Source organism: Oculina patagonica, chromosome 7, assembly GCF_052425735.1.
Source record: "Oculina patagonica isolate OP01 chromosome 7, crgOcupat, whole genome shotgun sequence".
Classification (NCBI taxonomy): domain Eukaryota; kingdom Metazoa; phylum Cnidaria; class Anthozoa; order Scleractinia; family Oculinidae; genus Oculina; species Oculina patagonica.
In genome coordinates this window covers 18,333,887-18,346,065 of record NC_135764.1, presented here as the reverse complement: position 1 = coordinate 18,346,065, position 12,179 = coordinate 18,333,887, and the positions used below count along the sequence as shown (strand labels likewise).

At 35.7% G+C, this 12,179-nt stretch overlaps 1 protein-coding gene across 2 annotated transcripts; it reads left to right on the top strand.

The window, feature by feature from the left end:
• Positions 1-7,850: 7,850 nt before the first annotated feature.
• Positions 7,851-11,417, top strand: LOC144659532 (uncharacterized). Of its 2 annotated transcripts, none has more exons than XM_078519986.1 (3): positions 7,851-8,002; positions 10,074-10,224; positions 10,691-11,417. In XM_078519986.1, exons 2-3 carry the CDS (start codon positions 10,136-10,138, stop codon positions 10,797-10,799), a joined length of 198 nt encoding a protein of 65 aa, XP_078376112.1. In that variant the 5' UTR covers positions 7,851-8,002; positions 10,074-10,135; the 3' UTR covers positions 10,800-11,417. The 2 variants fall into 2 exon arrangements, with proteins under 2 accessions (XP_078376112.1, XP_078376111.1); XM_078519985.1 differs by lacking the exon at positions 7,851-8,002 and adding an exon at positions 9,262-9,738.
• The last annotated feature ends 762 nt before the right edge of the window (positions 11,418-12,179 follow it).

Sequence of the window (12,179 nt, the reverse complement as noted above, 5' to 3'; positions counted from 1 at the left end):
ACGATCGATAACAATTCAAGCTAATGGATAAACATGAATTCCGTGGAACTGCTCAATGTCATTCTACTCAGTCAGTGTATATTAAAGGAAATCAAAAAACCTATCATGAACTGATACTTCAAGTAAAAGAGAAAAAACTTATCAAAAACTAACTGCAATAGACTTGAAACTAAAATTTCACTGAAATAGCTATTGTTTTGACTAGTGTTGAACGCTTTGCTGTTTAAGATAACGAATGCAAAGCTCTATAAGTCACAACCCGGCCATTTTTACCGCTTTGCAAAGTGAAAGTAGCTTTCTGATTCGGTAATTCGCAACAACCCCTCATAACTTCTTTTTTCATCAGTCTGAAGTCATCGAAAAATGCTCTGTTACGTTTTCCTGAGTGTAGAATGTTTTTAGTAACAGAAAAATACTGAAACAATGCGAACTGACATAACATGTAAAGTCGAGCGGCAATTTCATATTAAGTGCTTTTCAGTATAACTATTTTTCTTGCTAGCTTATGTTTTTTTATAACTTTTTTCTTACTTTTCGCTTCGTATAATTCATCTTCGATCGATTTGAGTATTTAAATCAACAATTTTATCAATAAAACAACGAAGTTCGAACCTTGATCGGCCCAGCACAGTACAGCTGTTCGAGTAACCAATACACGGCACTATAAACAAACCATACGCTGCTGCAGCTGACTCGATTAGAAATCTGCAATTGCCGATGGATCGTTAGAGGAAAGAAATCAGCCATATTCTAGATAAAATCAAGTTATGTGGTGAGAAAATTCTAAACAGTAAAGATGTTTAAAGCAAACGAATCAACAGAAGAAATAGTGCACCCTCCTTCGCGCAAGAGGGTGTGAAGTGCATTTATTAGCATCATTCCTATAAATCATGACTCTGAACTTAAAAGCCAGTCTTCGACTGTTACAAAACAAAATACTGATACAAAATGCTTAACACTTTAATACTATGAATTATAAAGCAGAGTACTCTCGAAGGTAAGCCTGAATCATATTTCCCAAATAGTCTTGGCTTATAATACATCAAGCTAATGAAACTGACTCTCAAAGTATTGGTGCAAACACCTTCAAGAAGTGCATGATTATGTTTTTCACACAGGCACACACACCGACAACAAAAAAACAACAAATTACTTTTTTAAATTCAGCAATAATCTATAAAAGGAGCTTTTTAACGCATTACTAAAGGATGTATTTTGCTGAAATGAGATGTGGATGACCCTCTGCATAGCTGATTTAATGAACGACATAGAACTCATGTACAGAGTCCATTTTAGGGTTTTGTTTAGTACTTTATGCATGGTTATGTCTTTAGACAAAAAAGAAAGCTATTAAACCGTTTCTGTCTTTCCATGTTGATGTAGGTTTAATATTAATAAAGTAAGAAGGCGAATCAACCTTCAATTTGTGCAGTAAAGTTTCTGTGAAACTCAGTTTGTAATACTGAGAAAGCAACCTAGTCTTACAACTTGTAACAATATTTCAAGTTATCTATTCCTTTATTGAAAATAATTTCTCTGCAGAGTATATTTATATGAGTTACGGATTGTTTTGCAATTGCAACTGACTTATGATGTTGTTTTCTAGTTTGAAGAAACTTTGCCATTCTGTTTTCATCTGTTAACCATGTAACCAAACACAAGGATGACTGGGCTGGATTTGAAACATCATTTGCCAAACATTGGCCATGCCAAATTATAATTAACACACAGAAAGATACTTTCAATATAAGAAGTAAAAATTTATAGAAAACGAGGTTTACATAAATAAAATTATGAATTTATTTTTACCATTAGATACAAGAAAATAGAATCTCTAAGTAAAGATATCCGGTAAAGCTTATTGAAATCTGAAGTCACACATTTCTTAGAAAGCTCAATTGTGAGCGCGTTTTCCGTCTTTTCCAAACACTGGTTACTCAAAATTAGCACAACAGGAAAGAGAGTTCAATCAAAGCAGAAAGTAAAAACGTATGTAAGTTCTGAAATTTCGCGAAGTAACTTAAAAACTGAAAAACAATTCCATTATTTTTATTTTTCATTTGCAATGTTAAATATGAAAATCTCGAAGTAAACTTTTCATAACTTTTTGAATCAGTATAATAACAATTTACCAACAACTGGAGAATTTTTTGAAAATCGTGTAGTACTTTTTGACAGATTAAATATAGATAGGTCTTAGTTTTGCCGAGAAAGATGATAGCTGACATAACTTAATGGAAGATGTATGAGCTGAAGTCTCTGTATTGATTCAATTATCTACTGATACTTAAGATACGCGCTAGAACTAACTTAGTAGTAAATGTTTGCGTGAACTTAACTTAAATGATGAACGCTAGAAGTATTTTATATTTCATTTGAGTTTCTTTCAGAATTCTGTTTCCTTTACAACGTTTCATTACACTGATTGACCAGTTGTAGTAATACATATGGATACTCCCTCCTGATCTCTCTTCTAAGCTGTTTCTTTATAGTATTTTGCGGTGTAATCAAAAGAAATGCTTGATCTAGTAGGAACACGTACTAAAAAAGTCAGTCAGTATATTAACAAGTGTCGATCTCCATCATAGGTGCTACATACAGTTTTTCCTATTATATCAAATTGTTGTTGTGACACCCAGGTCTACTCACACAAAGATTCAACAACAGTTCACTGATAACTGATCACAATACCATGGTATTCAATAAATCGATCGATCGTCAAAACTAGCAAGTAATCGTCAATTTCAACGTATTTTCTGTGCACTTTAAGCTTATTATTTCATGAATATCATCAGTATATTAAGTATCATTGTCATCGTCATCATTATTACATTAGACCTCATTTATACTCCTTACAACAGTAAAGCTTTTTCAGGTGAGGCACTTAATCAGCAATAGATACATCACACGTACTTTAGACCGTGATAAGTATGAATTATTCCTGTATTAAACCTTGCAGATTTTATGTAACTAGTTTCGGCAATTTGACGGTCCTTGCTACTGACAATCAGTTCTTGTTATCATCATCATCATCACTATCATCGCCTTCCTTATTAAAAAAAATCTTAGACCGTCAATAAACTGAAACAACATCAACTATTTATTTTTATATTTCAGCCCTCTGTGATGAATTGAAATCCTTTTAGAACTTGAAGCCTCCTCATTAATTGATATTCAACACGTTAATGTTTTGTAACAGAGAATCACTCTTAGTTATGAAAAATACGAATGAAAGCCGCGCTTTTTTAAACCAAAGTATCTTAAGTTGTTATTGACATAAGTACATCACCATTTTTTAAAATTCAGTCTCGTCTTCGTTGTTATCGTTGTTATCATCAACATCATCATCATCATCATCATCATCATCATCATCATCATCATCATATCAACATCAACATCACTTAAAAAGATTATTCGTAATTCCAAATTATGTACTACTACAGTGCTTTCCTTGGTCTTCATTCTTAACGTCTTTCAAGTTTCATGGCTTTTTGTTTTAGAACTACGCATTTTTTATCTCCATTTTTTTAAACATTGTTGTGAGTTGTATGAAATTTATTCACGCTTTTTACAGTAATTCTTTAACCTTAGTCGAATTGCAAACACAAATTAACTATTAACACAACGCTGCTGTCATCGCATTGTAAAACATGTTACCCTGTATTTCGTTTATTTTGCCCAGTTTAATATGCTTTGGTGCAACACATTAAAAGCTTCCTTTTACAGTTGCATATATCACGTCACAAAAGTTTTCAAAACCACCCATTTGAGCTTATTTTTTAATATAGGAGAGCATTATTACTCAGTTCAATGTTGATAAGAAAATGGTAAAACACCGCGAGACAACAGTTTCACCTTTATAATGTTCAAACTCTAAATAAAAGAGTCTGAAGAAAAGCTGAAGTAAAGCACACGTGATATAAAATCGTCCGATCATTCTATTGCCTTGAATTTTTTAGGTCTTGTAAAAAGTAGAAACTATTTTTTCGACATAGAAAATTATCCTTCATTGGACGAGGTTACGAAAAACTGCTTTTATTTCTGAGTTTATATCATAGCAAACAAATAAGACAACGCTGAATCAAAACGTTTTCAATAGTGTATGGTTTCAACTTTAAGAAAAAGGAAAGAGCGTACAAGATAAAGATATAAAGCGGCCCAAGCACAGTACATTAACTGCATTCTTTGGATGATCATAAGAAGCTTAGTTCTAAGCTGTTATTATTATAAACCAGTCCCTTTTTATACAAGAACCACAGACTTTTCAGTAGAGGAACACAACGACGCAGAATATAGCAACTGCTTCGTTTCAATCCTACACGAATGGTCATTTTTTTTTATTAATTACAACTTAGAATCTTGTAGACAAGAGAAAATAGACAACAATAATAGTTTAGCATACCACAGCGAAAACAGTTTGACAGTTTATAGGACAGGTCTTTATAAGCTAGAGGGATCTATTGATCCGGACGCAACATAACAATATTGCGGTGAAAAGAAAAATTCCAAATGGGTATTCAGATCATTTTACAACAATTTCAGGTCATTACCACCCCCCCCCCCCCCCCTTTATAATGTGTTGATTCAATAACGGTACAGATGAACGGTATATGATCAGCATGATAATCTTTGGGACTTTTTGCAAAGTTAAAAAAAATGCTTCAGAGGGAGTTTAGAGCCGCCGGCTTAACTTTTCGAAAACCACAAAGTGTTTATTAATGATTGGACATTCGTTTGATACTATTATTATAACATTAACTGATAAAAATATGTTATGGTACTGACCTAACCAGGTATAGCAGCTGGAGACTGTTGCCAGCATGAATTAATTTACGTAGTAACAACAAACTTAGAAAAATGCAACTTTAAATGTTTTTAAAAATTATCTTTGATATCCAATGGTATAGGCCATTAGACACTATAACCAGAAAGTCTCCATTCCCTGTCTTAGTAATCAGGAAAGGGTGTTATCTTCGACTTTGTCGCCAGCAATAAGTTACTGATGAAGAAATAACAAAAAGGTAAAAAGAAATGATAAGTTTTATTATGTTGTTTTTTCCTTTAGATTACAGAATGGATACCCAAAGTCAAGAAATGGATTCTGGGAATAGATGCACATAAACACGGAACTGCAGCGCGGACCATAAGAGACTGAATAGCAACAACCGGGTGCAGTTCTACATTTTGTACCAATCATGCGGTGCCTTATGTAATCTCTTATGCGTTCATAATAACAGATGCAGTATTGTGATACTGGTGCCATTTGTAATAAGGCCATATTTGTAATAACTCGCATTTTGTAATAACTCGTTCCACAAATTATAATGACTTGCTCCAGGCCTGCTATACTTAAGCAATAGCAAATGTTCTTCAGTATCTCTCAACAAGGGTCCCCTTGATTTGGTTATATTCTAAGATTTTTTTTACTAAACAAGATCGATTGCTGTGATAAACATTTTGCTCGTAGCTTGAGTCTGAAACCAAAATTATTACTTTTAAACTAAATTATTACTTTTAAAGAATGAAGGAAAGGAAAATCAGTCTAAGATTTGACTTACCATTATTAAATGAGTTTTGACGTTGAAGACGGCCCTGAATCCGTTCAATTCAGAGCCTATTGATTCTTTACTACATCACCATATTGCTCTCATCTACCTCATTTAAGCGGCACAAGACCGTAAATGTGTGACGTGTTAATAATTTTAATATTTTTAAATACATTTTATTGTTACCTCTCACGATCTAAATATTTTAAAGATAAAAAATACAGTAAATGTTTTTGTAAAAAAAATCTTTTTTTTTTTTTTATTAAATTTTTGTATTATTAAAAAAAAAAAAAAACGAAAAAAATTATCTTATCTTATCTTATCTGTATGAATGTAAACGTGTCGCTGATTGGCTAAATTGAGAGGGGGGGGGGGGTCCAAATGTGCCGAGTCTGGTTGCAGGTGGAATCTTGCAGCCCAAAACATCGAGATCTTTTTGAAGCAAAAGGGATTCTCCTTTGTCTGGTGCTTCTGCAGTAAAGTTTTAATTTTCCACTCAGCCTACTTTTTTTGTTGCTCTTTACCTCCCACACCCTTCCTGTTTTACCTCTGTTTCAATTCGAGTCATGATTCACAACATTTCAAATGGAAATGACTTTTGTTTGCAATGCATTGAACGTGCAAGTAAGACGGGTGTCCAATTGGATGGTTGTGCGTCTACCTGACTCGACTGGACTCGTTTAGACTGATAAATAATTATATAATTTATAAAATCTGCCTTACTTTCAATAAGTTGATAAGCTAATTTTACTTAATCATTTTCCTGGGTCTTCCCAAAAGTACTTTAGGATTACTTGTGTGGGGGGCAGATTTCCCACGCCCTCCCCAAATCTTTGCTGAAGCACAGGTTTCTGGTTTAAATTTTCTAATCAAAAGAATAACGAGCATGGTATGCATGGCACGAAAGTCAAGAACTTCCCTCCACCTTCCCCTACAAAAACGAATTTCTCGTGAATTTCCACCACTGCCCCCCAGGATTAAGTTCTCCCAGGATAAGAACCAGCTTCATTTAAGACAACATCAAAAGATAAAGGACGCCAAGTGCGCTCTGGACACTTCGTTGGTCGGCATGAAGTCTCTGCTGATTTCGTCCCAGTTGTGTTATTCAGTAGTGATAACAGTTGCTACAACAGCACTCAAGCTGAAAGAAATAAACCAGAATACGCAGGAATACGTAAACCCGCTTTCTCTAGCGTCTCCAAAACGCCCTGAGGCCTGGGCTCCAGCCTGAGTACTGCTCTTCCCGGGAAGTTGGAAAATACTTCCGGTTGTTATCATGATCTTTAATAATCTATTACCCGACCTCTTGTGCTATTATTACCACGTTACGCAAACTTATAAAATTTTGATAACACGGTTTGTCTTTTTTTTATAAAAGCTCTTATACTCGGGCTCTAAATATCTTCCTCAGTTTTTCCACACCATATTTGGTTTCAAAGCAGCATTTGTTTTAAGGGGGCTCGCATTCTTAGCATCGCATAGTTAAGATAAGATAAGATTTTATTTACCTCTCCAAAAATGGTTTTTCAGGGCAAATTACAATAAAATGTTAAAAAGACAGCTAAAAATAAAATCATTCTAAAGTCCTGTAACGAAGAATTAAAGAAAATTATTACCTGTAGCATCCTGTCTGTGACTATCCAAGCTGTTATAAACAGTGTCGAATCCAGACCTTCAGGTAAGTGGGGTGCCCGATCATTCAGGCTCCAAGAATAAGAGGGAGCCCCGCTCTCGAAAATTATTTTTCTCAGTTCTGCAGGCCTTTTGCCAAAAAGGGACCTGGGCCTCCAGGGCCCCTTCCCTAGATCCGCCTCTGTCTCTATCTGAAGGATACCTGAAAACGAGGTGTGTGTGTGCCTCGGCTTCAAAAAGGAATTATTTTGTTGCAAAAAAATTGGCAGATTTATCAGTATCATGTGAAATGAGAAAAAAGGTAAAAATTAAATTCAGTTTTCGAACCTAGTAGATACCAGACCGGTCCACGCGAATATTTATTAGGTGATTACTGATAAAAAAGAACCTAACATGTAAAAAAATCAAAGAATTTTCGGAGAGAAGAGAATTGATTGTATTGTGACAGAAGACGCCTAAATAAAAGTCGTGTAGCCTTTTTGTTTAAAGTGTTTCATTAGAAAATTAAAAAGAAACAAAAAGCAACATTTTACAAATAAAATAGTTTAAACGGAAACGTTTCAGAAAGACTATAATATTTTTCCATGGTTAAAGAAAGAAAAAACCTGGGGCGAGTCTTCCTGGCTCATCTCGCGCGCGCCGCGTCATAAACACCTATTGTGATGTCAAACTTTCACTTCGCTCTTTTTCGCGGAACGAACAAGCTATGCATTTCCCGTGAGAAGAAAAAAGTTTCGTTATCAACATGAAGGTGGTGATTTTGCTCATTGCGCTGTCATTTTTCTTTCTGTTATCGGATGTTACACAAAATGCTAAACGACAAGGTAAGATTTGCTCGAGTTAAAAAACTAGTTTTCGTTTTCTTTTTTCGATTCGCCCTCGATTATTTTAAACTTTGAATCCACGAAATAGTTTCTTCTTTTTAAGAGACATTAAACTTTCTTTTCTATACAAGTAATGCGGTTTACATTCACCAAAAGCAAAGGGAATGATTTCTGCATTCTGATACCAAACAAGCATTTCTTTGCCGATGGCACGTTTTATCAACTTTGCACTGCTGCATATTTGACGGAAACCAAATTTCTTCTGGTTGCCATGGTAGTCTCCGAGTTGGTTACGCGCGCGTTCTTTTAAACTTCATTCTTTTTTAGCGCGCGCTTCAACGGTTACCTTTTATGTTTTATGTTAACTTATTTTACTCCTTGCTCCAAAAGCACGACGAGCAATTGTTATATAAGCTGCTATAGCGTTTGTCGCTTCAACGGTTACCTTTTATGTTTCATGTTAACTTATTTTATTCCTTGCTCCAAAAGCACGACAAGCAATTGTTATATCATAAGCTGCTATAGCGTTTGTCTTGGCTTTTTGTATTCAGACTACACTAAAAAATGAACTTGTCGCTTACGGGGAAAAGTTTATTTCAAAACCAGCTGGATGAATTTAGGGACACTGATTTTGAAATTATTTAGCAGAAACTTCACAAGTCATCAAGAAGCAGGACTTCCTGTTTAAAGATTTCAACCACATCAGACGACTTTGAACAGCAACTGGATTGACAAGGTACGTACATTTGTGATAAAAATTCGAAACCCTCCGCACATGCCCCCATGTTAACTCATCTAACACGATTAATACCGACGGATGGATGGCAACTCACTTGTTCACGTGCGTTTTTCTTGTTTTTTGCGAGAAATGTTTTTGTTTGTTTGTTGTTGGGCGAATACCTTCCTTTTCCAGCATATTTATTGCCAATGCTTTGGCATTTTTCTTGTTACAGGATTATGTGATTGACATACAAATCAATTCCATGAAACTGGATGTGAAACTAGTTTTCACTTTCGACAAAGTCTCGGCAGATATCAGCAGCACACCTAATGACAACAGGACACCTAAAGATGAAAAGGTATTTAACATTATTTGTTTTTATTGTCTACTTCTCTTTCACGAACCCGGATAATATCTCTGATGTGGTTTTTATAATATCATGTTTTCAGTGTGTAGTTTATTTTATGTCCTGGACCATGTTATGTTTGGCGTCACAGCCTCGTCACAGCCTTCTCCTATTCATTATTTTCAATCACAAGTTCGAAAAATTTCCTGAGTATCCCCAGCATTCCCTCTACGAAACATTGGAGCCTACACCTCCTGGATTTATGAGACGGGGTTGGGACTTAATAACAACAACCACAACAAAGGCATGGGGCTTTACAATGAGGATGATGACCGCCTCAATGAACTTTACATTGACAACATGGAGCAAATGTTCTAACATCACGATTGAAGTGGCTGCTAAGACCTGGAATGGGCCGGGCTGCATGGCTGAAAGAGTGGATCTTTGATATAGTCGCATGGATGGACGAAAAGATTTGGGCTGACGCTACATGGTTAACTGGGTGGTTTTGGGACAGAGGTACATGGTTGGCTGGGTTGTTCAGGCATGGACTCAATTGGTTGGGGAAGAGGATCTGGGATGGGATAGCATGGACTGGAAAACCGTTTATTCCTGCGTTTAACTACGTAACTGATGTTGCTGCCAAGGTTTATGACGGATATCTTGACAGTAAGTCAGAAGTCTAATTTAAGTCTAGTTGCATAGAATAAAAATGATCGACATCATGAGAGACTCAATTAGCTTACTACATATCTATATACTTGCTTAAATCAAAACCAGTTCGACCAATATTTGACCGCGATACGGTGAAGCTGAAAACTCCTTTGTTTTCAATTTAAAGGACTGAAATATTTTTTAATTAACATCTGCTGTTTAGCATCATCTGTTTAGAAAGTGCTGTGGAGGTCGCTATTCTATACAATATCTCAGTTTTCATTCTCTGTTTTTCTTTTAAGTCAAGCGAAAACATTATCATAAGCTTCAACTCTCTTTTTTTATAACAGAACACGTAAAGAATGTTGAAGCTCGAATTGTTACCATGACCTGACAAGATGTCTTCTTTATAATGTGCACTGTTGTTGTTGTTGTGAATTTTGCTCTCCTTGCTGTTTACCTGTTGGTGAAGTGCGCAGTGAACTTCATTCGACGACGATGGTGAGTTGTGTAGAAAAAAAGCTCTCATCGTAAACTGTCGGACTTGATCGTCGACCTCTCCGCTCGTAACTCGAAACATAAAATTCAGCGGATCAATGAGTGGCAATAAATATTATACTACATATCGAAAGTGCTATTAACTGTAATACTGCCTGTGATCTGGAGAAGAAATAGGAATTTACAGCCTGGGTAGAGAAAGCAACAGCTGAGAGTTTTGACCCCTGTAGGATCTTGTTCTGTCTTCAATAAAGGAAGCGGATCATCTTTTCTTATTCACTACAATTTCGGGTAGTGAGCAATTTTTTGAAATTACTGTTAAAAGTCTTTCTTCCACTAAAGTCAACAGCAAACAACCATCGTACACCAAGTTCAACAAACCCGAATTGGTTGCATGGCAGCTAATTTTCATCCAATGCATCCTTGATTAATTGGTTTGTAATTTGTTTTTATTTTTTCTTCCTCGCAGGCAAGCTCGTCAAGACAGGATAGCTGCTGCCAATTTACCTCCTGCTCCAAAGAAACCAATACAGTACTTACCCGCTTATAACGAACCCATTTTTTCAAATTTAGCCTAAACGGATTCTTATGTAAATGGTGCTTAGTGGAATTTTAGGCTACGCAGGTTCTTAAATAGGTTCTTATTTAATGAGAAATATATTATACACCTGTGAATGGTAGAAAGGTGGCATGTATATTAATTTAATGCCAAAACAGGCCTGGCCTTTAGACAGTACAGTATGTGGCCATGACCCATTTTAGTAGATATTTTAATTCTCAGTATCAGGCTTAAAGTTGATTTAATGATATGAAATATATACATATATGAAGATTTTTTAGGTTAATTTCTATAAGAACCTTTCTATAAGAACTGTTTCAAATTTTAGGCTAAATAGGTCCTTATGTAAATGGGTTCTAAATTGATATTGCAGGTTCTTATAAGCGGGTAAGTACTGTATGGCGACCAAAGCCGAAGAAGAAGAAACGAAAAAAAAAAACAATTGGGAGAAATCATGTTTCACTTTTAAAAGCTGATTTCTCTTTTTTGTGTGGGAAATGAACTTTTTCGAACTTGTTGTTTGTAACACGAGAATTCTTAAAGAAAATGCAGTTTTGCATTACATTGTAATGCAGACCACGAGTGAGTGGTTTCTTATGATGTTTTCATTTCATTAAAGTAATTGTATTGTTTGTTTCATCCGTTTCTGGTCGTGTTTATGAACCAGGATAAATCTAAATTATTGAACAATTATTCGGTTGAATTATTTATCTCGCTCTCTAAAAAAACTTACTTTCAGTTTGGCCTAAAAATAAAGTGGGGCCATAGATCCGCCACTGGTGCGTGTGTTACATGCGTTAGTCTCGGGTATGAACTGATCGTGTTCATTGACCGGATTCCTCAGCGGGTTCATACGCTAGCCAAATAATGCACGCGAATTAACTTTTTTTTCAAGACCTGCCAACCTGATATTATATTGCGCTTGCTATGCCAATGACAACACGTAAATGGAGTATTCCATTTCCTACGTAAGTAGGTATCGTTGACACAAATATTTACCTTCAATGAACACGTATATTGCGATATTTACAGCCACTTTATCTCTGGTCGGCACATTTAAAAATAATATGGGACGTCAGAAGTAAACCTGCTCCAGGGCGTTCGGTTAGTAGGGAACGGCGCGAAAAAAAAAAACGGCGAGCAAAGAAATAGGGCCCTCCTACTTTTTCGCTCGACGTTTTCATCTGTCGCTCGCTATTCTTCGCGCCGTTCCCTACCAACCGAACGCCTGGAACAGGCTAATCAGAAGTCCGTGGAGTGCGAAATAAACCATGTCCTATCGTTTTAGCACAGCGCAGATCAAGTGTCGGGGAGTACTTAGCTTACACGGCTAATCGTGGACACTCTTCTACATTAAATTATGGATTAAATTTGCAATGTACAATAAAAATTAACACAC